Source organism: Poromitra crassiceps (assembly GCF_964638095.1).
Source record: "Poromitra crassiceps genome assembly, chromosome: 3".
NCBI lineage: Eukaryota > Metazoa > Chordata > Actinopteri > Beryciformes > Melamphaidae > Poromitra > Poromitra crassiceps.
This window is the reverse complement of record NC_139625.1, coordinates 56087669-56114962: the sequence shown is the minus strand read 5'-3', so window position 1 is coordinate 56114962 and position 27294 is coordinate 56087669. Positions and strand designations below refer to the sequence as shown.

General features: G+C 44.6%; 1 protein-coding gene across 2 annotated transcripts in view; it reads right to left on the bottom strand.

Annotated features, from left to right (window-relative positions):
- Positions 1-27294, bottom strand: part of hectd1 (HECT domain containing 1) — a 167895-nt gene that overhangs the window by 52335 nt on the left and 88266 nt on the right. The window contains exons 23-27 of one of the 2 annotated variants that reach the window (XM_083632869.1): positions 24219-24329; positions 21280-21446; positions 20780-20956; positions 3053-3892; positions 1349-1570 (exon numbers count right to left, since the gene is read on the bottom strand). In XM_083632869.1, the coding sequence (XP_083488995.1) occupies positions 1349-1570; positions 3053-3892; positions 20780-20956; positions 21280-21446; positions 24219-24329 (1517 nt within the window). The remainder of the gene's footprint in view (positions 1-1348; positions 1571-3052; positions 3893-20779; positions 20957-21279; positions 21447-24218; positions 24330-27294) is intronic. The other variant, XM_083632870.1, reaches the window with a different exon arrangement.

The window sequence follows — 27294 nt, the reverse complement described above, 5'->3', positions numbered from 1 at the left end:
GGTGGTTCGAAAGCGTGGCAGCCACACATCGACATTGTATGTACAATCATACATACAATAAAATTTTAGTCCGCAGGCTAGCTTGTGTGCTTGCGGATCTTGCTACATTGTTTTATCTGGTTCTAAATTAGCTTTTATCTCTTGTTTTCTTCTCTCTTTTTTCTTTTCTGTGATACATGTTTTTGTATACTCTATTTGTGTATTCTATCTTATGTGATGTTTTTTTGTGTTGGAATCGAGTGCGTAGCACGTGAGATGCCTAGTTTTAATAAACAAACAATAAACAAACCTAATATAGGAAATCTCCTTAAAAAGCTGTGACTTAAGTTATTATTTCATATTCTTGCTTTTCTCGAGGCCAGGAGAAGACTGGTCTTTGCTACCTTTTTACCGGCTCTTGATTATGGAGACCTGTTGCTTTTGCTCGCTGCTTCCACTTGCTAGATACTGCTTATCACAGAGCACTGAGATTTGTTACCAACTGTAAAGCTATCACTCATCATTGTACTCTTTATGGCAGGCTGGTCGGCCATCTCTGACCTTTCGTAGGCTCGGTCACTGGTACATGTTTATTTATAAAGCCATTCTGGGTAAACTCCCTTCTTATATTTGCACTTTGATCTCTCAGAGACCCAACTGTAGTTATAGTCTGAGATCCCAAGATGTGTTGCTGTTGACTGTTCCAAGTGCTCTGGATTTGCTGTGCTCCCCTCACTTGGAATTGCCATCAACATGACTTGAAGATGAGGGATCTGACCTCTTTGGCTATTTTTAAAGGACTAGGCATCTCGCACGCCTACGGTAGACTCACCCGCTGCGCACAGACAGAGAAACAAACAAACAAACAGAGCCCAAGCTCCCTTTTATAGATAGATAGATAGATATATAGATGTATAAGTACAATGGTGAATGGATCATTTGGATCTTGTCTATGTCCTTAGGTAGGCTATTTTAAATTTATTTCATGGACTCCTGGGTCGTCTTCTTTGTATTTTGTACTTCTATTTGATACTGGCACTTTTGCCACTTGTCTATGTCTGTAGGTAGGTTTATTTATTTATTCTTTAATTATTTTGGCAGTGTATTGTATTTCTTGCTCTATGTTCCTGTTTTTATGCGGCTGTCTTGGCCAGGTCTCCCTTGTAAAAGAGATCATATGTGTATGTATATATAAATAAATATCTATATATATATATATCTATATATATACAGTATATATATATATATTTATTTATTCATCAGCAAAACAATGAAAAGGTATATTATGCTTCCCAAAATAATAAAAAGAGGATTGGGCCTGAAATGGACCCTTGAGGGATCCCACAAGTAAGTGGTGTGCTGGTCTCACCATACAGACTGAACTCAGCCTCCTGTCCCGTGTCGCTCTCACTGCTTGTGGATGTCAGGCTCGTTGTCAGCGTGTTGCTCAGCAACTGGCCCACAGACAGGCCGCTGGTTGCTGTGGCAACGTTGTTGCTGCTGGTTACTATGGAGGTCGACATGGTGACGGTGGAGGTGGTGCCAGGCGTGGTCAGGTTAGGGAAGCTCTGAGCACCCATCAGAGGAGAGGCTACAAACACACACAAATGTCAGTGTTAATGCAGTATGGGTCAGTGTTAATGCAGTTTATACCATGGTTTGGGTCAGGGGTGGTCAACCTTTTTGATATGAAAGTGCCATTTTCAAATTTGCTTGTCACTCAGTGTGCCCGAGGTTTATTAGGTGGACGACCTGACATTGCTTGTCTTTCACGCCGACATTTTCATCTGCTCTCTGCTGCTTTGGAATGTATGGAATGCATGGAACTAGGGATGCACCGATACCACTTTTTTGCAGACCAAATACGAGTACTTACACTTACATTTTGGTACTTGCCGATACCGAATGCCGATACAGTACTTAATAAGGGGTCGACAACTCTTATGCTTTTAAGCATATGTTTAATTAAAAGAGAACTTTTCAACATTATGGGTTTTAGTCATTTTCTTTAGTTTATTTATATTTTAGAAGATTATATTTGAACATTTTATTTTTACTGAATGGACCTTGAAAGCACCTCAAACTTTACTGAGTCTGGAGTCTGGTCTTCAAAGGCACCACCAGGAGTAGTGGGGAAATCTATTTTTAGACGATGGGAAAAATGGGACGTTACATTAATGTAAAGGCAGTATGAATTACATGGGACATCTAGCCTATTGCAACTATCTGGTAAGCCTTTGCTTGTTCCACGACACTATCTTGTCTGCTAGAAGAGCAGCTAATGCTATCCTGTAAATTGAAGAGAAAGTTTTGGTAGCTTTTTGCAGACTAATGGCTAACTGTAAGCTAACGTTAGTGCAGAGAGTGAATGGGCAAGCCAGAGCGAGCGAGCGAGCTACGGTGCAACTGACCTGCAGCTGATGACTGACCTGTGAGTGAGTGATAGCTTGTTATTTCTCCTCACAAAAGGGCTCCAGGCAGGCAGCTGCTTTCTCCATGCAGAACACACTGCTATAGTGAACAGCCAAGCTTCTCTGTTGCTGCTTTCAGGTTAACGTCACGTCACATGCTGTAAAGTGGTATCGGGCACGCGGCCGTGTCAGTATCGGGCGGTACAAGTACAGTAAATTATGCCAATTAAAGAATTCAGGGTACAATTAAAGGGTTATTCTATGAGCTGAACGGACTAGATTCCTTGCGCCATACCGATTCATATCCTTGTCCTATGTGTACTGGAAGAGTGAATAACGTTTCCATTGCATGAGAAGCTGACGGGATGGTAATGATTGTTCCAGGTATTAGTCTGTGTCCCAGGTGTTGCTAGGTGAACAGAGTTATGGCTTGTGAAAAAAGATTTTGATTGCTAAACTTCCACCAAAAATTTGTGAATGCTTTTATTTTATATTGTTGGCAAATGACCATGGTATAAGCGGGATAATCAACTCAACTAGTCACTCAACTAGGTGTGTGTTAAACAATTTTAATGCATTTTGCCTCCAGGCCATGCATTCAAATTGTTTAACACACACCTAGGAGTTGATTGTTCCTTTCCATGGCTCAGTATTGTACTCACTGGCAGTGCTGAGCACGTTCCTCCCCAGCGTGTTGGTGTTGTTGTCGGAACTTGAGCGGCTGAGATTCATGTTGTTGGTGGCGTTGGTGCGGGACATGTTGGGCGCGCGGCGGACGAAGCTCTCCATGAGGGACGCCTCGCGGGACGACAGGTTGGGGACGGAGGCGCTGGAGCTCATGGGTGCTCCAGCTGCCAGCAGGGAGCTGACAGAGAGGCGGGCGCTGGCGGCTGCGCAGAGAGGCCTCTGGGAAGGCGTGGCATCTTTACCAGAGGACTCGCTCACCGAGGAGACGTCAGGCGAGCTCACGCTCACCAGCCCCATGGAAATGGCCGACGCGGGGTCAGTTGCAGCATTGACCCCGGCTGCCGCCAAAGAGTCCTCGTTCCTGGCGGCGTCGAGTGCGCCGTCTGCCGCCGAGGACAGGACGACCACAGGTTCCTGCCTGGCCCCGCCCCCCAGGGTAGCCCCCTGGCCCCCTGGCCCCCCCCTGGCAATGCCCCCGGTCCCCGAGCTCAGGCTGATGTCGGAGGAGGAGGCGACAGAGCAGACAGAGCTGCTGCTGCCCTTCCTGCTGGAGGCTCCGCCCACCTTGTCAGGACAGTTATTTTTCACCAGGCCGCTCCACGACTGCTGCTGGGAGGACGAAGAGGCGGCAGCCGCCGGGGTCAGAGGGGGTCCCACCGTGCAGGGGGCGGGGCCTGAAACAGTGGATGAGACAGGTTTGGGTGACGGCGCTGACTCAGGGTCGAACCCTGGAGCAAGCCTGAGGTCAAACTTCCCTTCAGCGCCCATACGGTAAGAGTTAGAGCCGCCAGAGTCCCACGTCACATCAATCCAGCCTGGATGGACAGAACAGAGAGGAGAGGAGGGATACGGACGGATGGATGTCAGAGACCCGCAGAAAGGTGACAGAGAAAGAGAGGTGGAGAGAGAAACAGAGAGAGAGAAATGGAGAGGGAGCAGAGAGAAATGGAGAGGGAGCAGAGAGAGAGGAAACAGAGCGATGGAGAAAGCAAAGAGAGAGACACAGAGAGAAAGAGAGAGATGGAGAGAGACAGAGCGAGAGACCAGAGAGAAAGAGGTGACAGAGAAACAGAGAGATGGAGAGACAGCAGACAGAGAGCAAAGAGAAAGAGAGAGCAGTGATGAAGAGATGAGCAGAAGATAGAGGCAGAGAGCCGAGAGAGACAGAGAGAGAAGCAGCTTACAGTCAAGCAGCTCTACATAACTCCACACTGGACCAGATCAGAGTAGAACATTTGTTGTTTGAGTAAAATGTCCCTTTAAAGAACAAGCATTCACTGTTGTCGTCTAGTGAAAACCTCTTAACTACTTTAGGGAGTTTTAGATATTTTAATGCAACAAGTCTCCTTTCAAAACCAAAGACTCTGAAACACTAGGGATGGGTATTTCTAGCAAGATACACTAGTAGAAATTTTCTGGGCCAAAGTCGACTTTTCGTCGAAATTCGCCACACCCCCCGACACACACACAAAAGCGAGTCAAATTTTACATTGGTCTTCCCTGATTCTAAGTATAGTTGAATTGCTTGGTTTGACGAAGTAAAACCATTTTTATAAGCATTTTACGCAAGGTGAATGGCGGATGAAATCCCATGGACAGGGAGAGGGGGTGACTTTGGCATTCTTATTGTCAATAGGCAGCCAGACCTACGTTAGGCGTTAGCATTAGCGTAGCGTCGAGATGGCTCAGGGAACAGTAGGCAGAATATCAGCTTTTCTTCATGCAGTAACAAGCCTTGAAAAAAATTCCCTTGTGGCAGTGTGTTGCTGAAATATAGACAGTTTAAGTCCATTTCTACTACATTTCTAGCATTTCTAGAGCTACTGGGTGCTGCACTGCTGTCAGCTGAGTCTAGAGCCGTTCTGCTCCAATGCGCACTGCGCAGCTCCGTCACATGGACAAACGGTGTCATTCTTAAAGAGACAGGTGTGGGTAAAAATAAAAAATATATATAAATAATAGGGGTGGGGATCACCAGATGCCCATGATACGATACTAAAACGATACTTGAGTCACGGTACGATAGTATTGCGATATGCTAGTATTGCGATATATTGAATATTGCGATATTTCGATATTGTCACTCCTAACTCCTTTTCCTAGCTTTTCCTTGACCTCACCGGAAGTAAAACATGCAGTGTTTTTTGTTTTTGCCCCACACGTAGGCTATACATTATTAAGCTTCTCTGGACTCAATACGCCACTGCAGGCGCGAACTGCACCATCAGGTGCTTTGGGCATGGCCTGGCATGGCATGGCCTGCAATTTCCTTTTCTTTTTCTATATCGATACTTGGCGTCCAAATATCAATACAATATCGTCAGGCAAAATATCGCGATACTATGGTGTATCGATTCCCCCCCCCCCACCCCTAATAAATAATAATAAAAAAACGATTTTCGACTTTCAATAATAAAAGTCGATCTTGATAATAAAAGCAATTATTCGAAAATTCGTTGCCCATCCCTAGTTTCCAAATGGTCAATTCAAACTCTTCCGGGTGCCCCATGTGGAACCCGGAAGAGGGCGTGACTTATGAGCAGTGAGGACTAAACTTGTTTTAAAGCAGAATATAGTACCACAGAGATGACATTTTTGTAGGCCAACTCAACTAGACTTGTGATAAAAAAAATCACATTATGCTTCAAAAATAATAAAAGTAGTCCTAATTTGTGAAGATTATCTTGCAGAACATAAAGTTTGCATTTAATAAACATTTGTTAATGTAAGGTTACTCGACGTAACCCGGTTCTTTAATATCTCAAGTGAGGTATCTCACCTATGGGTTAAACACCCCTCGGCTTGACCGATCATGGAAGCTCCAATAACACCACGTGTGCCGGCAGACCAATCATCTTTCAGATGACCGGAACGTACCGTCCCCCTATATAAGGAGCCGTGAGAGCCCCTCCCGTCATTTTCAGGTGATTTCTTCTATGTACCATACCTTACAAGAAGGGCAGTGATGTGAGATACCTCACTCGAGATATCCAAGAACCGGAGTTACGTCAAGTAACCTTTCGTTCTTTTTTATTCTCTCATTCGGTATCTCACCTATGGGAGATATGGCCCACTCCCACATGACCATAACCCGTGCACGGGTCAGAATCCCCAATCCCTGCCTGTGGACTTCAGCACACAGCATGACCCGAGACTAAGGGCAGAATGAGCCAGTGAAGGTTCTGTGACGTTCAGACAGTAAAAAGTAAGTCATTAAAGTATGTGGGGATGCCCAGCTAGCAGCTGCACACGTCGCTCACGGCGACACCTTGAAAAAGGGCCCATGAGGTGGCCATACCTCTGGTGGAATGGGCCTGCATCAGGTGACCGAGGGGAAGGGTTATTTAAGATGGCGTCTGTCTATGTATGTTTTATGTCTGAAGAAGAGCGAGAGCTCAAAATGTCATGGGTATAGAGAGGCAAAGTGACCGCCTACTTCCTGTTTCAGCAGTGTACCAGAGATTTTCATCCGCCATTTATTTTCCCATACACATTTTGTAAAATGCGTATCAAAATAGTTTTACTGGTTCAAACCAAACGGTACAGATATATTTCGAAACAGGAGATCGCATAACATTTCACTCGGCCCAAAACTTAAAAGAAAATGCAGGTTTAAAGAAAATATTTTTTCAATGTTTTTTTTAAGTTTTGTCCGAGTGAAATGTTCTATGGTCTCTCCCGATTATAGCATTAGCTGAACCGTTTGGTTCGACGAAGTACAACTATTTTATAAGCATTTTATGAAATGTCTATGGGAAAATAAATGGCGGATGACAATCTCTGGTACAGTGCTGAAGCAGGAAGTGACATTCCACTTTGCCTCTCTATAATAAATTACCGTAAGCAAACGGGAGCTACAGTGTGCAGACTCTATTTTTTGTTGGAATAGGCCCGCAGGCCATTTAGTCCATGGGCCAGACCAGATATTGGTATCACTCAAGGTGGCAAAATCTAGTCAAATTTTTTGAAAAGGTACATGTCCATAGATGATATTTTGGTATGATAACCTTTGCTAAGTGGTAGCTTTGTCACAGTTATCAGCACATGAAGTTAACCACCCCCTACAATAAATTGGTATCTAGGCGCTGGTGCATATCCTACTTTAGGCTCATTTTCAGGACCTTTACTCATGTTTTATGAAGGCATGTTTGGCCTAATTTTAAAGGGGAGACTCATAGGTTCATTTAAGCACAGTTGTGAATCTGTCTAATAAACATAGAGGTCACATGGGCTCTTCAAAGTGTCAACAACATTCGTTTTTCCACCATTTCCGCCTAAACTATAGTCTTTATTTGAGCATTATGACATGTAGGAACATCACTGACACAAATAATAAAACCTGAAATACTCACAGGACTGTAACAATTCAGGAAATGTATAATCGTCCCATATTATCCCACCATGAAGGCTGATTGTGGGCCTTAAAGCAGAAGATGGGCCCGGGCCAGAATTTTCACTAATTGGTACCACCCAAGTTGGCAAATTCTAGTTTTCTATTTTGAAAAGGTCTGTACCTTTTAGATGATATTTCAACTTGATAAACCTTCCCAAGTGGTATCTTAGTCACAGTTAACCCTCAATGACACCAAACGTTGATCCAAAGAAAGAGACAATCTGTCACTTTATTTGAACAGAACATGTGATAGAAGAAAATCAAGAATTCTAACTTTCAATCATTTATTTAACCAATGATCTTTATCATCACCACTATCACAAATATAATATTAAACAGTATTCATATTCTGTTTTATTCACCATCATCATTATCATCATAGTCATCCAGGGTCACGGCAACTTCTACATCCAGGGGGAGCATACGGGTATCCGCCTCCTCATGGGAAGACTTTAGCTCTTCAACAACATTACAATCTTTTTTGTTGAGACAATAGCATGTCTCTCCACAGGTTGCAAATAGCTGCTTGTCCTGAAGCTTTACCCAGTTTGGTGGCAGGTTTCACTGGTCCACGATGAATGTTATCAAGGCAGTTTTGCTGTCTGGATTACTTAAAAGCTTTCTCCACTGCATGACATTGTGTCCTGGAGCAATGTTCTTCCATTGAGTGCTACTACTTGCTGAACCACAACTGCATCTCTCTGCATTCTTGATTGATGTTTTCCAGTACAAATCAAACACATCATCTATTCAGTTACTGAGTAACTGAAAGAGAGAGAAAGAGTACGGTAACTGTTACTCTTTCTCCTTCATGCAACGCTAGGTTCAACACAGAACTAGCAATCTCTCCAAAAGTCTTGCCATCATCTTTCAGCATGAGTGGTCTCCAATATCTTCAACTGCTAATGTTGATTTCTCTAACTCGCTAGCGAGTGCAGCGGCTTTGTTGGTTTTCCGCAATGTGACATCTGGATTGAAAGTGACCAAGGCAGTGGACCATGAGCCAGAACATCTTCAATGTGCAGAATAGATCTTTACTTTGCGAAGCAATGATCATATGCCCAAAAATATTTCTATCTGCTTTCAAGACCAGCTCCTTGTTTTGTGTTTGGTTTCCTCTATCTCTTTTTGTGATGCCTGAGAATGTCTTCAGATTCTTTTTTCGCCCACTTTGTCATGGAACTTGGTTGCTGGTTACTCTTTCTCTATCATATAATTGTTCAATGTGTTATTATTACTACTGTAATTGCTACTGTTGTGTCAGCTAGAATTAGCTAGACATACTTGCATACAGACATGCTTGTGAATTAGGGCTATACAAATAAACTTGACTTGACTGACTTGACTTGGTGACACAGCAATTCCTGTGGAAAGACTGATGATATTAGCCTGATCTGGACCTAGAGGGTTTACCCAGCTTTTCTCTACAAAGGCATTCCCATCTGCCCTATCCTTCTCTATTCTGGGCTTCTGTAGATGACTGAAACTGTGGACTTGTTGCCTCTCATGTTCCTGAGCTGCCTCAGATACTGACTTCTGTCTGAAGTGACTGCACCAGCTTTCAGGCTGAAACCCTTGGTTCCTCCAGCAGTCTGATTGTCCTTGTTTATGGTCTCCTCAATTGTCTGGTCTACCATAATCTTTCCAATATGGAATCATTTGTCTGCAGGACGTAGGCACCGTCATCCTGTGATGCCAACAATCTTAGCTACCTGCTGTTCTGCACCATTCTCGCCACCCTCACTGACTGTCTCACTGAAATAAAAACCTGGATGACCAACAACTTCCTCAAACTCAACTGCAATAAATCAGAAATCATGATCTTCGGCCCAAAATCCCTCCTCCCCTCCTCCCAGAACTTCTCACTCTGCATTGATGGGCATACAGTCCCCTCTGGTCAGAAATCTCGGAGTCATCTTGGATCCCACCCTCTCCCTCAAGTCACACATCAACAACATCACCAAAACATCCTTCTTTCACCTCTGAAACATTGCACGACTCCGCCCCACTCTCTCCCCCTCAGCCGCCGAAATACTCATCCATGCCTTCATCACCTCCAGACTAGATTACTGCAACAGCATCCTCTATGGCCTCCCTTCCACTGTTCTCCGTAAACTGCAATATGTCCAAAACTCAGCTACCCGATTACTCACCCACTCCCGCTCCAGAGAACACATCACACCCATCCTCCAACATCTCCACTGGCTCCCCATTCAGCACCGCATCCACTTCAAAATCCTCCTCATCACCTACAAAGCCCTCAATAATCTGGCCCCCTCTTACCTAACAGATCTCCTCCAGCGCCACTCCCCCACCCGCCGTCTCTGCTCTGCTGATGCCAACCTCCTCACCCCCATCACCAAAACCAAGCACAGCACCACGGGGGACAGAGCCTTTGCCATCGCTGCCCCAACCCTCTGGAACTCTCTGCCCCTCAACATCAGAAACTCCGACTCACTCACCTCCTTCAAAACCCAACTCAAATCCCACCTCTTCAAAACAGCCTACAATATCTGACTTCTATCTCTAACCACCATTCCATCTCTGCAATCTATATTTGTTCTTGTTATTTAGTTTGTTTACTGTATTACTGTTTCTATGTATTGTAAAGCGTCTTTGAGTTCCCCAGAAATGCATGTTCTCCCCATGCCCCCTGGGGGTTTCCTTCATATAGGAACCCCTCACCAAAACATGCAATATCCTGGTCACTGAAGTGGTTCCTCCTCTGGTCGTTAGGGGCACCTGTTCGGAGGGAGGGGAACTAATTGGAATAGCGTGATCATCCCACGTGCTATGTCCTACCGGTGAAGCTTCCCCTGTCAGGTGAAAAGAAGCAGCTGGCTACACTGCCCATGTCTCGGAGGAAGCATGGAGCCAGTTTCAGCTCTCCCCAGATCGGCAGAGGGTGGAGCACCAATCAGGATAAATAAATAAAAAATTAGCACTAATGGGGGATAAAAAAATGAAAAAAAGAAGAAGAAAAACTGAAAAACTGTTTAATATTATATTTGTGATAGTGGTGTTCTGTTCAAATAAAGTGACAAGATTGTCTTTTTCTTTGGATCAATGTTTGGTGTCATTGAGGGTTAACTGTGACTAAGATACCACTTGGGAAGGTTTATCAAGTTGAAATATCATCTAAAAGGTACAGACCTTTTCAAAATACAAAACTAGAATTTACCAACTTGGGTGGTACCAATTACGGTAGTGAAAATTCTGGCCCGGGCCCATCTTCTGCTTTAAGGCCCACAATCAGCCTTCATGGTGGGATAATATGGGAAGATTATACATTTCCTAAATTGTTACAGTCCTGTGAGTATTTCAGGTTTTGTTATTTGTGTCAGTGATGTTCCTACATGTCACAATGCTCAAATAAAGACTATAGTTTAGGCGGAAATGGTGGAAAAACGAATGTTGTTGACACTTTGAAGAGCCCATGTGACCTCTATGTTTATTAGACAGATTCACAACTGTGCTTAAATGAACCTATGAGTCTCCCCTTTAAAATTAGGCCAAACATGCCTTCATAAAACATGAGTAAAGGTCCTGAAAATGAGCCTAAAGTAGGATATGCACCAGCGCCTAGATACCAATTTATTGTAGGGGGTGGTTAACTTCATGTGCTGATAACTGTGACAAAGCTACCACTTAGCAAAGGTTATCATACCAAAATATCATCTATGGACATGTACCTTTTCAAAAAAAGTGACTAGATTTTGCCACCTTGAGTGATACCGATAAGTGAAATTTTGGGCTTTGGCCCATGGACTAATTAGGAGGCTTCCGTCCACAACTCTCATAAGCAAGGATGATAGCCTCCACCACCCAGTGTGAGAGACGCTGGCATGTCAGAGCGCCCCCTTTGTGCGAGGGGGCCCAGGATACGAAAAGCTGGTTGCTTATCCTATACCCTTTGGACCTGTCCTCATAGATGCGTAATGCTCTGACTGGACAGAGTAAGTTAAACCGTTTCTCCCCCTCCCCATGGAATGGTTGGTGGTGGAAGTAATGTAATTCCAGCGTGGCGCAGCTGTAAGTAGAGTCCCTAACCTTGGGAAGGCCAGGTTAGGGCGCAGTAGCAACATTCCCAAAGTCTAAAGAGAAGTGCAAGCAAGATTCATGCACAGACACTGCGTGTAACCCACTTATTTGCTTAGCTGATGTTAGAGCAAACAGTAGGATAGTCTTGCGAGAGAGGAATTTTAATTCCACACTCTCCAAGGGCTCAAAAGGCGGGCTGGAGTGCATCCAAGACGGTAGGCAAATCCCAAGAAGCAAATACCTCAGTATGGTGGCCCGGGATATCATCCCAAATCAAACAAAGTCTTGACATGTCAGTCATGCCAGGAACAGAGAAGGAGCCAACCTAAAGAACCGCTAATCTCCAGACTCCCTCCAGACAGACCTTGGAAGCGAATCGGGATGGACTTATGCGAGCATAATAAGCAGAGCTACATGGTCATCTCAGATTACTTAAAAAAAAATAATCTCAGATTACTATTCACGCTATATAGAGACACTGCAGATGCCCACAACAACTAGCGCTGAAGTAGCCATAAAGCTAAAGGCTACATTTGCCAGATATGGAATAGCAGAGCAGGTAATCAGCAATAACAGGCCGCAATTCTCTAGTGAAGAATTCAAGGTGCTAGCCTGCGAGCTGGACTTTCAACATAACATTTAGCCCACACAATTGCATGGACTCTTTTTACTAGGCTCATTTCCTCAACTACTGCTCGGCTGAGTAAATTACTCACTGTTCCTCCCTTGACCACATAGACTTTAAATGAATAGTCTTTTCCCTTGTACTGTTGTGAATTGGCCAACAGAGTCCAATCGTGCGCTGTCCGGGCCCCTCAGTACCATCTTAGCTTGGTGCAGCTCTCTTTGGTTTTAATGTTTCAAAGGCCCTCTCACTCATTACACACCTGCCCCTGGGTCTATTTTGAACCTGACTAGTGTATTACCGATATATCCAAATGCACAGTCCATTGTTCACTGCCTGGGAGTTTACTGTCCACTGAGCCCAGAAAGTAGGCTGTATCCTCTTCACGTTCTGTGACTTCACTCATTATTTTACTTTTGCACATTATCTCTCAATGTCCTGTTTTCTTACACTTGTGACATGTAGACTTGGCAGCGGGCATTTATCCTCCCTCCTGTGGGTTGTTTTGCCACATCTACCACACGTTTTACTGTGGCCTTTGTCTTTAAAGTCCCTGTCTTTGTTTGTGTATTGGTTGCGCCATTGTGTGTGTTTTTTGTGCCCCTACGCTACCTCCTGTATGGCATATGCTCCCTCACCTTGCTGGCTAACCTGGGCTTTCACGTCCTCCAGTTGACGGGCCTCTTGTACTGTCATCTCCAGTGTGAGGTTTGAGATGAGTTGCAGCTTACGAAACAGTTCTTTATTCTGGATTCCCACCACGATACGGTCCCTAATGTGCTCTTCACGCTGGGCTCTGAAATCGCAGTGCTCCGAAAGCTCATAAAGAGCGCGGATAAATGTCTCCACTCTCTCTCCTGCACGTTGCACCCACTGGTAAAAACAGGCTCCCTCGTGAATGACGTTACGCTGTACTGTCACACTTTACGGCTATACCCGATGAAATCAATGGCCGCTTTTTGTATTTTGTATTCATGTCTACTGATTCGCTGCAAGGCTGTGTTCTTTCAGCCACCACTACTACTACTACTACTACTTTTCATTGTATATACGAACTGTTGTAGGAGTATCCAGGAGGGCAGCTATTTGATAAAATTTTTGATGACACAGCACTGCTGTCCCTTCTCCATGGGTCAGAATCAGACCATGGGAATGCTCTCTCTGACTTTATTTCCTGGTGTGACGACAACTTCTTAGACATAAATGTGTCTAAAACCAAGGAAATTATTCTTGATTTTAGACATAACAGAGATGCAGCTAAGGAGTGCATCATACATAATGAAAAGGTGGAAATTGTCACATCATACAAATACTTGGGTACGTTTATTGTTGACCATCTTAAGTTTGATGTGAATGCTGAGTCCATTGTAAAACAGGGACAACAGAGAATTCACCACATTCGCAAACTAAATTCCTTTTCTGTCAGGCCATTTTCATTCTGGGCCGTTTTTAGCAATATTTTATTGAGAGCCTCTTGAGTTTTTCTTTCATTTTTTGGTTCCACAGCCTTACTTTTAAGGACAGAAACACTCTGAACAGCATTGTTAAAGTCTGTTCGAAGATCATTGGCGTGAAACAAAGACACCTCAACTATTTCTGCAACCAAATAATCCTCCAGAAAGCAGTGAGTATTTTAGCTTCTTCTGAACATGTTCTTGCAGGTGAAATTTCTGTTGCCATCGGGTCGTCGTTATATGTTGCCTGCTTGCAAAACTAACCGCAATTAGAAGTAATTTATTCCCGCTGCAATCAGACTTTTAAATGCTTCATAGATTGTATGGGTGGGAATGTCCTTTATGTACTTTTACTTTTTTTTTTTACTGTGCATTGTTCCTTTTATGGTGTAACTTCACATTTTAGCTCCATGGTGTACTTAATTGTTTGTTGTATGATGTTTCTGTGTTTTGTTTTTACAAGCTGCTTCTAAACCAATTGCCGCGTGCAGGATTAATAAAGTTGTTTGAAGTTGAAGTTTGAAGCGCTTAGCGACAATAGATGCTCGCTGCTCCACAATATCAGGCTCTGGGCCAAATTGTGCAACTTCACAGAGTGTGTACTCCCTACCCTCGTCTGTTTATGTAAACCACTGCTGTCATGTTGTCTGATCTGATCAACACGTGAAACTTTCCCAGGAGCAGGAGGAAATGTTTCAGTGCCAGGAAAACAGCCATCAGCTCCAGATAATTTGTGTGAGCAAGACAGAGTTTCGGGGGCCAGGTCCCGTTTGCGGACCTCCCCTCGAATACAGCCCCCCCAAGAGACAATACGCTCTTTGCGTGATTGACACTGAACCCCAAGCTGTTTAGCCTGTTCATCAGTGACTGAGTGTCTCTCTCCGATTCCTCTCTGCTTGACACACACAGCAGGAAACGGTCTACAGTAGATAGGGCAACACTCCTGGCTTGCATCGGGTTCAGAGCTGCTTCTACACACTTGCTGAACACTCTGGGAGCTAGTGACAGTCTAGCCTAGGTAAACCCAGCCCCCACGTGACCTGCTCTCTCAGTTCCCAGTCACTATCATAGTGACTGAGAACAGGTCTGAGAGCAGGTCACGTGGGGGATGGGTTTACCCAGGCTAGTGACAGTCCAAATGGCAAAGTCTGAAATTCATAGGAAGGCGAACCTCCAATATTTCCTGTGACTTGGATAGATGCTTATGCAAATATAAGCATCTTGTAGGTCGACTGATGTAAGCCAGTCGCCTCGTTGAACTGAGCGGAACAGAACGTTGTGTGCGAGCATTCTGAACTTGTATTTTCGGAGGTGTGAAATGAGGACACGTAGGTCCAGTATAGGATGTAGTGAGCCTCCTTTCTTTGGGATAAGGAAATAGAGTACCCTGATTCCTTTCCCCCTCTGGCACAACTCGCAGTGCCCCTTTGTCTAGAAGAGACAATATTTTTCTCTCTAGAGCCTGGGCTGCTTCCCCCGTAATCGCTCAGATTTGAATTCCATTTAAGGAGGGTGGTTTCATCACAAACTGGAGTCTGTAACCCTTTGTAACAGTGGCCAAGACCCAGGGATGAAGTGTGCATGCGTGCCACTCATCCGCTTTGACAGCTAGAGGGCTGGGTGGTCTGAAACTCAGAGATGGAGCGAGTGCGCAATCTGCTGGCGACAGACTGCTCTGCACTTCTAGTTCCTTTTGTTTATTAACCTTTATTTATACAGGGGAGCCTCACTGAGAGCAATGCTCTTTTTTCAGGAGTGCCCTGTTCATACATACATCATATACATCATATGCAGTACATACTTATACATTTACTAGGTTACATTACAATACTACACAACACTGCATATCTTTTGTTTTGTTCCACTGTGCACTTGGCTTTATGAGAGAGCTTGCCTGCGTCAGTGGTGTGTTTATTTTTGTTTGCAAAGAACCATGTGAAGTGCTTAGTGACACCTTTCCCATGGAACTGTGAAGCACTGGGGGAACTTGTGCTTTTGTGGAACTGTGAAAAGGGCTGTTTTGAATGTCGGGCCTCTGCACAGTCCATTGGAATAGGCCCCGCGCCACCTCCCCGCCATCACTGCAGAACCCCCTCGGGTTGATGGCTGCGGGTGGAAAACCGTTTTGCGGGCAAGGCACAAATCTAGCACTTCCTTCTGCTTCTTTCTCAGGTCACTAGCTTGTTGCATCGCCATGACAGCTTCACTAAACAAACCCCTAGCCTTTGACGGGTCATAGGGGGAGTCCACTATGACCTGTTTGTCACCTTCTGGCAGGCTGGAGAGGTTGAGTCAGAGCGCTCTTCCCCGCCACTGCTAGGCCCATGACTGGGCCGCAGCCCTGGACTGCTGCCCTGGAAACGTGGAGAATGACATATAGCTTCCTCCAGGTTGTAGGATCCCCAACGCCCTTATCCAGCATGGTTCCCATGTCCTGGAAAAGCTCAGCTTGAGAGGCTGACAGCAAAGTGACAACATTTAAGTTTTTCACTAACTGGGCCGCTGACTTGTATACCTTCTGGTACATGGAGGCTGTAAAGCGATCTGCTTTGCTTAGGAGGACTGGGCTTGCCTTAGCCAAGGTAGCCCAGGAGGGGTTAAGGTGATGAACCACTCCCCTCTCCACTGCCGTAGGCTCTGACAGCCCCAGCGCTTTGCCATTGGTGACCTCCAGGCTGGAGTAACCCTTTGTGGGCACTTGGTGACGGATGGGTTTATCCCAGTAGCATTTGACCTCCTTATTGCATGCTGGGACAGCGGGCACGAGTTGTTTCCTAGTGACACGGCGAGAAGGCAACACTTTACTGTTGTAAAGATCCTCCTCGCTCTCGTCCGCTGCCAAGTTAGGCCAGGCAATCTTCAGCCTGGTCGCTGCCCTCTTACACACTTTGTGCAGGACGGTATCGGGTGGAGCGAAGGAAGACTGTAGCAGAGCAGATGGGGGGAGGACGGCGTCCTTATCATCATCGTCGGACCCATTGCTGAGGTCCTGATCGATATCTTCCTCCTCGTCTCAGTCATCGGGTTCCCCATCTGACTCAACGTGGTAATCATAGTTTGGGGCTTCAGTAGCCCAGATAGGGACCCCCGGGAGCCCAGAGGCCGCCTCCTCTCTCCACTGTGTCATGGTGTCGCAAGGGAGCGGAGTGGATTTCAAGGCCACCGCTACATTTGACACCGCTGTAAACCTTTGAGTGATGCGATGAAGATTCGAGGCCTCGGGAGAGAGGGTGATTCGGACCTTGAAGGTTTGTGAATACACCCGGCCAGCTAGCCTGTGATGGCTAGCGGAGAAGCAGCTATAGCAGTTAGCATGCTTGACAGCTAAGCTAAACAGTCAGGTAGCATCAGCAAAGACCTACCGGACCTATGTTTTTCCGTGGTGTAGGGAAAAATAAATCCAGTGCGGTTTAATCCGATGCAGAAATTCACGCTCAGTGACTACCCTGACGGCTAGTCTGTGAGCAGTTGAATGAATATCCAGATATGGAAGCGCTGAAGAGCCGGTATAATCTTCACGGGGAAGAAACAAAGAATGACGGGAGGGGCTTTCACGGCCCCTTATATAGGGGGACGGTCCGTCCCGGTCATCTGAAAGATGATTGGTCTGCCGGTTGGCAGCCGTGGTGTTATTGGAGCTTCCATGATCGGTCACGCCGAGGGGCGTTTCCCATAGGTGAGATACCGAATGAGAGATTGAAAAAGAACCACAGACCTTATTTCAAGCATTTAACCAATTCCTGCGATACTCTATACTGAGTTAAATGTCTTTAGGTTTTGATACTGGGGCCCAGGTGGAGCTATGAGAGAGAAACATATGAACACAGAGTCACAGAAAAACGATTAAAGCCAAAGTACTTTTTTGTTCTTAATGCCAAGCTTCAAAGCCACATGAAGAGGAATGAATCGATCAATCAAACGCATCCTGAGGAGAAACACCAAGCGGAGGAGGAGGCAGGGAGTGTGTGTGTTAGAGTTGGGCCAGTGTAAACATGTTCAAACCGGTTTGATATTCTGCATAACACCAATCTGGACCGCTATTAGGGTTGGCACGATACTAGAATTTCAACTTCGATATCGATACCCAGGAAAATATCAATACTCTATACCATTTTCGATACCAAAAATTCGATGCGAAAAAATTACAACACATTAAGATTAATCTCTTTTTTATTATTAAAACAAGAAAAATATTTTATGAATTTGTGCAAAATAAACCTTGCTGTAAAAGACAACAATATATAGCAATTTTTAATTGTCTTAAGTTGTGTGTATGTGTGGGGGGTCCATCTTCCATGTTTCATGTACAATTTCCCCCAAAGCCTCCCTCAAGCTGGCCCCTGTATGCTCTGAGTGCAGCTCAACACCATGCATGTCCCAGGACTGTTATAAATTGCAGGGTAAAGTTATGTGGCTGTGCCCCTGTGGCTCTGCTGCACCAAAAAAGTCACATACCTGACGATTCAGTTGCTGAATGTGTTGGAACCCAACCCAGGTTTTGCCACAATGTCAACTGGGACCTGCTTCATGCATAAATGCTCTGCTAACTACATCCCTGTTTATTTTATTTGCTTCTTGCATCTTTTCGTAGCTGTTCAAACACTGTTGGTAGTAGTCCAAACAAGTTCATTTAATCTAACTCATCTGTTGATAGTGTCGGCTGTGAGTGTTCGGGTGTAGTTGTTGCAGGACGACTTTCCGCAGCTTCAATCTGGGACTATAAGGGAAATGTCACACAATATGCTATCAGACGCAAATAATTGTGTAATAATAATCTTGTCAAATTATCAGTCGATTACTCTGGCATGCCTAACGTTAGCTGCTAGCTCTATGTAACGTTAGGAATAGCTTAGCGTTAGCGCTAATGTGGCTCAGGGCAAATAATAATGCCGGTGGGGTAACATTCCGTTAATGTTAACGTTTATGATCAATGTTGAATGCTTCAATGACGTTGAAACGGGAGCTTACCTCTGGAGATTCCTTAACTGGTCGTGGACGTGATCTAGTGCGACAAGCCGCTTTCTTCCGGGAAATGTACTGTTTTGCTAGCGACACAACCATGCTGCAGACAACAACAAGGCAAGCCGGGTGAGAGCACTCAGAGCAGGGAGGAGGGAGGGGCTGTGCTGCAGCTTGTGTGTGTCCCTGTGTTTGTGTGGGGGAGGCAGAGAAAACGGTGTTGTATCTGGTATCGATAAACTCGATGCTGTAAGCGAGTATGCAAAGGAGTATTGTATCAGTTTAAAATGTTTAGTATCGAGCAAGTACCGACGTATCGATATTTTTGACAACCCTAACCGTAGTACCGTAACTATAGTCAGATATGACTTGAATGCCACTTGTAAAATCATCCACAGTGTAATGTTAGTGCGACGGCGCGACCACTATTTTGACTGGCGGCTTTTGGGCGATGTAACAAAGGCAAGCACTCACTTTTTCTGGCATATTGCCACCCCACGTTATCGCCTGAATGCGTCGGACTGCATCTTCCGTTAAAACTGCATGTTTTTTAATCGAGTTTGGTTACAGATTCGCTAAAGCTGTCTCCACATCACATTTCTTTTTGTGATACACCCTACCGCACCCCCTCCCCCCGCCCACTCTACTCGCCATCGGCAGAGAGAATACGGACCATTTCCAGCTGTTTCTAAACTTGGACTCCTCATGTCTAGAAAGGTAAAACCGGAAAATATCCTGCTCTGGCTAGCCGGACATGGTCCAGACTTCATGTTTAGAAATGGCTTCTGACACAGGGGATGACTGTCGCCAAGAGACTCATTGTGAAGGAATGGGAGTCCCCCTCTCCACCTTCTCTTCAGCTGTGGTTGACGGACATGGTGTCAGTTATACGGATGGAGAGACTCAGGTTCCTGAGTACCAACTCACTTAAGAGCTGTTCAACTATCTGGGCCCCACTCACCCGACTGGTTTCTGATAGACCCCTTGTGTGGGATCCCATGCACAACATCTCTTCATTTCATTTCACTTTTATTTATTTGTGTAGGGACAGATACAGGTACATATAATGTTTACTAAAACATCTGATGTCCTGTATCATAACATTTATAGCCGAGGGCTAATTTGCAATGGCCATCCCTAGATGTTATTAAAAGCACCTGTTAAAAGCAAAGTACAGTAAAATACAGTAAAAGAAATACAATAAACATAACAATGTCATAAACTCATAAAATTGGTTAATCAAACATCATAAAACAACAACAGTCATACATGGGAGCATTGGTCTTCAGGAACTGCGTAAGAATGGTTTTGAAATGCCCCCAGCAATGTTCCTGTTTGATGTGTGTGGGCAGTGAGTTCCACATTATAACCCCCTGTACAGAGAGTGCTGTTGGTCCTAGGGGGGTTCTTCAGAGCGGCACTTTGAAGGAAGGAAGTGCTGATTCATTGTAATTCTCTGCAGCCTTACTACTGGCATTGCCACTTTGCACACGTACGCAGTTATTATAGAAGCCAGACGCACCTCTTTTATGTACCCCAGTGTATCCATGTGTTAGTTGATCATGGTCTCCCTCTAATTTGCATATGTTTTGAGCACCTCAGGCTGATCTCTGTATTATATATTATATAAATATATTATATTATATATCAATATTTGAGTCCCTGAGTCCTCTTAGGTTGGTTTACACTAAAAATACAGCTTCTGCACCTCTGTGCAAATTAGTAAATCGGCCCTATGAGCAGGGACAAGTGAGAAATGCAGTTAAATGGAGCTAAAACCGCCATGTAATTGCTGCTGTGTTCACACAAAGGTTGCCTTCAAATGCAGTGGGCAACATCCTTTCTGTGCTGTTCTGTGTGTGTTTGCCTGTGATCGCAAAGCTGCAGCGGGGTCATGTTTGAAGCTACAGTAGAGAGAAGCATTTATACTACATCAAAGGATATGGTCAAGGGCAGGGGCATTGCAAGGGAGGCGGGGCGTCGCAAGGACAGCAAGCACAATTAAATTTTATTTAGGAAATGTTAAATATTCTAGTGATTATTATTATTATTGTAAAACAAATTAAACTGACGGTGACGGTGAATTTGTGCGTCCATCATTCAGTTTATCCAGGATGAAAAGATATCAGGGCGAGCCACAAGCCTTTTGTTTCATTTTTATTAATTTAAATATTTCCATGGTTTCATATTTCCCCCTGGGTGCAGGTGCGTGTTGGTGGGCGTGTCTTACCGTTGTGTGCCTCCCCGGTGACAGCGCCCTCACCGGGCGGGGTCCCATCTTGATCTCGCCACTTCCAGTCGATGCCGCGGACAACGCGAGCCCCAGGGACGATGTACTTCATCACCTGAGAGCGGAACAGCCGCCGCTGCCGCCGCAGGTTAGCCTCCGCCTCCTTCACCGCTTTACCTGGACAGTGAGAGAGAGGGGGTACATCTTTATATATATATATATATATAATTTTTTTTATTTTTTATTTTTTTATTATCGTTTAAAGAATTCTATGTATTTTTTATTTGTTGTACATTTTTGAAATTGGGATATTCGGGAAATATTACGATATTCGATCAATATTCGGTCGCTGCTGGGGACCCAAGAAAGTGCAGTGCCTAATTTCGAGTTAGGCACTAATGAGTTTGGTCACACCCCCAAAAAAGTGTTCCCATGGTGCATCGTCTCCACCATAGAAATGTTGATATTATCAAAAATGGACCCAGGCTGAGTGTACAGACCTAGCTGGTCCTCACAGACGTTGGTCACGTTGCCGTAGAGCTCCAGGCCGCTCACAGACAAGTAGTGAGTCTGTCCGCTGGCGTTCTTCCCCGTTTGTTTGATCCTCACATGTCTCCATCCCTGCTTTTCCTCTCTGCACGGCTCCACAGGCCACGTGGCTGTCGAGCTACACAAACAGACATTACAGGTCAGGGGCTGGTTGCACAAAAGCACCTTAAGTTAAGATTTTCCTTACTTAGAGTCTGAGTTAAGGTGTCCATAAAAAAACGTAAAGGACATAAAAACGTAAGCACAAGATTTAAGGGTGTTTTGTGCAGCCGATTCTATTTTATGGACACCTTAACTGGGACTCTAAGGGAAATCTTAACTTCAGGTGCTTTGTGCAACCGGCCCCAGGTACTCAGCTCCCAGTCCACTAGTTTGAGAGAGCTGGACGTGAGCAACAACAACCTTGCAGGATTCAAGAGTGAAGCTGCTCTCTGCTCGACTGAAGAGTCCACACGAAGAAAATGGCGGTCCCAAACCCTAATGGACCCGATAATTTTTTAAATATCTAGCCTAAATACAGAGTCGTTTGTGCCCGAGATGTTACTGACCCGGCGGCATGTCCAAGAGGAGATCTCGGGTCTATTTTATGATCCGAACAAACCCAGTAATTAAAATTGCTAAAACATGCTAATTATAATGCTAAAACATTATAATGTCAGATACAACATATGGTAGCCTGATAGGAGATGAAAATAACAGAAAGTCCTGCCAAGTTGTGTCGTTTTACAATTTGTCTAGGCAGTGAGAGTCCATAGGACATCAGAAAATCCAGCAACACTTGTAAAACGTTTTGTAAACGAAACGCATTGGTCTAATTGACCAAGGCGTTTCGGCTTGTCGCCTTCACCCTGAGGAAGGCGATATTGCATTAACGTGCATGAAACAGGCGGTCATGAGGTCACAGTAACCTTGAACTTTGACCACCAAAATCAAATCAGTTTATTGAGTCCAACTGGACGTTTGAGGCAAATTTTATGAGATTCCATCAAGGCGTTCCTGAGATATCGCGTTAACGAGCATGAAACGTCCGGTCGTGAGGTCACAGTGACTTTGACCTTTGACCACCAAAATCTAATCAGTTCATCCTCGAGTCCAAAGCTGCTTTCAGACATGCCTTGGAACTCGGGAGTTATCTAGAGGGCATCCGGATGGCGGTGTATGTATGAACACATTTTGGTGAGCTATGTGCGCTCCCACGACCCTCCTACTCTGCGGCTGTGACACTAGGCTCGTAGCTAGTCACATGGGCGGATTGGTCTCCCTCCCCTCCAGAGCTCCGTGAAGTAGCCAGCTCATGAGGCGGGGGAGAGAGACAGAAAGCCAGCTTGACAGATTATTATTATATAAATAGTCGATGTGAATGAATGAGCGAGCGAAAAAAAACATGCAGTTTCAGTTTTTTCCAAATGAAGGTCGAACCTGCTCCGTGTGTGTGTCAACCAACAGGCTACATGTTGCTGGATTGAATCGCTCAGGCTTTTATCTTATTTCATTTCTGCATAGCTTCGCACAGCACACACATTTAAAATAGAGCATTTTTGGACGCGAGGGTCGTCCTGCTTCCCAGTATTGGACATCGCTAGGTAGGGTATCTGGATCTGGTTGCGTCCATGCCTTTGATTTAACGTTTACACAGCGTTTGTGAAGATTCACGTGCAGAACCACAAATTCCAAGTAGCGTCAAGTCAGGCAGTATAAAATGGAAACTTCCGGGTATAACCCTCGAAATAATGGAAATTAAATAAAGTAAATGCATGTGTAATGTTTTTTTGTGTGTGTGATCTGAAAGATACAGAACAGAGATAAATTGGAAGAATATCTGCTCCTTTCGAAAAGTCAATTTTAATCCTAAGTACGGTAATACAACATTGATTTTATTTTGAAGGTAAAAACGTCTAACTTCCTGTATTCTGTATAATTCTAGTAGGATTGATGCATTTTAGGACTGAACATAAAATACCTGTTTTCTTTGTAGCGCTTGAGACTCGAGGAAATCGATTCATCTGGGCGTGAGTTGTAGGGTTGTTTAATTAATTACTAACTTTATGCGCAAACGATTATATGCCGTGAACGTTAGGCAGGTTTCGCCCATTATGTATTTTTAGTCAAACTTGTTTTCGGACTCTGCATGTCGTGATAGTTTGTTGAATGTCAATGCGATTCACTTAAGGCTATGCTCAGACAGTGAAGTACAGCTGTATGGTCAGTTTTCACAACTCCCCATTGTGTGGTCATGCCCAAATTCCCCCCACCCCCGCCCCCCCTCTACTTTACACCCGGAGGTGCTCCACATGTATGAAAGCAACATGCCTCATGTCTGAAAGGGTACACTTCACGTATCCCCCGGGTCAGGCTCAGGGCAAGCAACCCTGACCTGACCCGTAGTTCATGTCTGAAAGTGGCTCAAGTCGATGTTTGACCCAAATTGAGATATCGCGTTAACAAGCTTGGAAATGGCGTTTGTGAGGTCACAGTGACCTTGAACTTTGACTACCAAAATCGAATTACTTCATCCTTGAGTCCAGGTGGACGTTTGAGGCAAATTTGATGAAATGCCGTCAAGGGGTTACTCAGATATCGCGTTAACGAACATCGGACGGACATATGGACAACCCGAAGCCATAATGACTCGAGCCTGGCTAATGCCGGCGGAGGCATAAAAACATATGTGTTTGTTGTAGAATAGATTGGTGTGCCATGGGCTTTAGCAACCTATCTTGGCCTTGCTGCTTCAACAGAACCTGTACGGATGCTGGGTCAATCTCAGGTCCTAGAGCTTGGGTAGAGCTGTGAGACCTCTAGTATAGTCTTCACAAGTCTACCCGACCCATATGGGTTCAAGTCCACGTCTTACTATGGTCAGGTAGGTAGGGATGTGTGTGTGTGTTACCCAGGCTCGTTGAGGCTGCAGTCGTCCACATGTGTGTACAGAGTGGTCCAGTTCTGACCATCCTTAGAGACCTGGAACACCCAGTTCCTCAACGCAGAGCGCCCGTAACCCCTGAGAGAGAAAGAGAAGGGGATGAAATTTCACAGTATTAAATCCCCCCCCCCCCCCCTTAAAGGGATACGCCAACATTTTTGGAGATTCACCTATTTGCCATATACAGTAGCAGGGGTTCCCAACCTTTTACGGCTTGTGACCCGACTGACGACCCGAGACATTCAAATTCTGGTACACCATTGATAATATCATGTATCATGTAACTGTATGCTTCTTTTCCCCTCAGAATTAGATTAGATTTAGATTTATTTCGAACATGGTGGAAAACAAAAAAACATAAAGATAAAGAATAAAAGAAATATAGGCAAGAAAATGCCAAGCAAGCATAATCAATTAGAATTCACAGCTTACAGTTTACAGCAAATTCACAATCAATTTACATTTGTTTATCATGCCCGAAAAGGAGTAGGAAGAAGTAAATACAAGTCCTACCCCTTGTTTTATATCTATAGGCTTAATATTAGGGAGGTCACGATATTTCGTCCCACGAAATTTCACGATATCAAAACTAGGGATGTCGACGGTTAACCGCCAAGAACGTCTTTGGTCGGGTAAGCATGTCGGTTAAACGGTCAATTTCCATGTTAATTTGCATATAACAGTGTTGCCAATGTGGCGATTTCCCCCCTCCTTCGTGGTCAGCAATGTAACATAAGTATATTAACTCATTGAGTGCCAATGACGACTTTAGTCGTCAATTGCTTTAGTAACGTTGAGTGCCAATGACGACTAAAGTCGTCAATTGCGTTTTTTGACGGTGGGACGTGGATCAAAGCCTAATATATCTCCTGTAAAATTTTGGGGCATGTTGAATGTGTATAACCTATTTTACCGACCCATTAGGTGGCGACAGTGCTCTCCAGATTAGAGGAAGGTCCGAAAACAGCAGGAAAAACCTCCGTGATCAAAGAGAAACCGCTCATGCTGCAGCCAGAGCCATATAGATGGCTCTGACTTGCAGCTGATGTTGGCTGCGAACAGCAGTCAATCCGCGCACACAACTGAGCCCCTCTGCCTCTGTCTGTCTGTCTGCATAATTTGTTTCTTCACACGATTAGCCGCCAGAAAGGCAGCACCCGACACCGAAGGGCCAAACCTTTCCCTGCAGTCCGGTTTGGCATTTCCTTGTCGCGCTGGGAGCCGGCGCAAAAAAACGCAGTGCTCCGAAAATAGACTGGGTGCGTGTGGCTGTGTGTTAGTGTGGGGAGGAGTTTGCAGCTGAGGGGGGGAGAGGGGGGTGGGGCACGCAGGCACCACACAACTACACCACGTCACTACATCAGAAAATATTATCTTCAGACTCAGTGAATGTGCTTGAAATGCTGCATTTCACAAAAGGCGGAATAACTCAGCTTCTAATTTGAAAAGTGTCTTTTTGCTCAAAACAGCCTATCTTCTCCGGCTCATAACTAAAGAACGGAAAATGGGATCAATAAACTTTTTTTTGCAGATGATAGAAGAGAGTCTCATCGTTCTTTGTGCGTGTTCGGTGTTTACATAGTAATATCACACAATATTCTGTGGGCCTCGAGAAATCACTGAAAACGCTCTGAAACTCTGGCACTGGGAGCGTCCGTTCTCCAAAAGTGGCTGGCACTCAATGAGTTAAACGATGGGGCAAGTGTTAATCAAGCTAGATTTGGAAATAAACACATGGGTAATGTTGATTTTATCTACCCGATGTCTGATCAAACGCATTCCGCAGCGAAGCACACAAACATAACAGCTGAACACCTGCTGCAGCCACAGTGTCACAGTGAAGTGAGTGCACTGACTGCCCCGCCCCTCTGCTGCTCCTGTCTGAGCACACAGCTCAGATGTGCTCTGTGACCATTTCAGAATGATTAACACACCCAGCGAAACAATCAGCTCATACATGTTCTATAGTTTTGTTAACTCCGTGTGTGCTATCATTACTTTTTCTTCACTGGCTCATTCGGTCTAACTCTCTCCCCCTCCCTCTCTGCATGTTCATCATGCACACACGTGACACATGCATACATCTAATTGACGATTGAAAAGTATCAATTAACGTTAGTCTTTACTGTCCAACACATGGCAGGTCGGAGAAATTGTTTCACAACAAGAGACGGATTGTTTGTAGACTGCATTGACAACTGACAGCTGCGTGCGGACTTGTCTTTATAATGTTGTGGAGCCCTGCAAGACACAGAGCACAGCCCTCGTCGCGTGTGTGAAGAGAGGAAGAAGGGATGAGACAGAAGCAAACTATTTTTTGCAGATCTCAAAAGCAGGTAAACCACTGTGGGATTAGTGAGACTATTGCTAAAAGAGAAGATATTGTAGTGATGCGCGCTTTGTCAGTGCACCCTGCAGCCTGGGTCCATGTTTGTTCATTTTAGCTTGTATGCATACCTTTTCTTTTCCTTTCAAAGTACATTAAGAGTAACATATACCGGAGTCAAATTCCCTGTATGTCTACATACTTCGCCAATAAAGCTGATTCTGATTCTGATAATGCAAATTACGTCAATAGTGTGGCCCATCCACTTTGATTCAGGCCCACCTGTAATTTCATTTCTGGCTACGCCCCTGGTGTAACACAGTCAAATGGATAGCTAAGTCCTTTAGAGTCTGCTTTGTCTTTGTCCCTTTGTGTGTGTGTGTGTGGGTGTGTGTCTGTCTGTGTTTATGGGTGTGCATGTGTGCATGTATGTTTTTGGCTGTTTTTTTTTTGTTTTTTTATTTATTTAAAAAAAAAAAAAATTATGGCTTTAGAGTTTAGGTTTTATTAGAGATATTTTTTGTCAATTCTGCCTTCAATTCAGTGTAATATTGTGAGCATGAATGAAATAAACTCAAACATAAACAAACATTTAATATCAGCAATATGGCAAATAGGTGAATCTCCAAAAATGTTGGCGTATCCCTTTAAGTAAAACATACTGTGGGTCATCGAAAAAACAAACAAGTATTTTGCTTTGAAGAAGAATATTGCTTT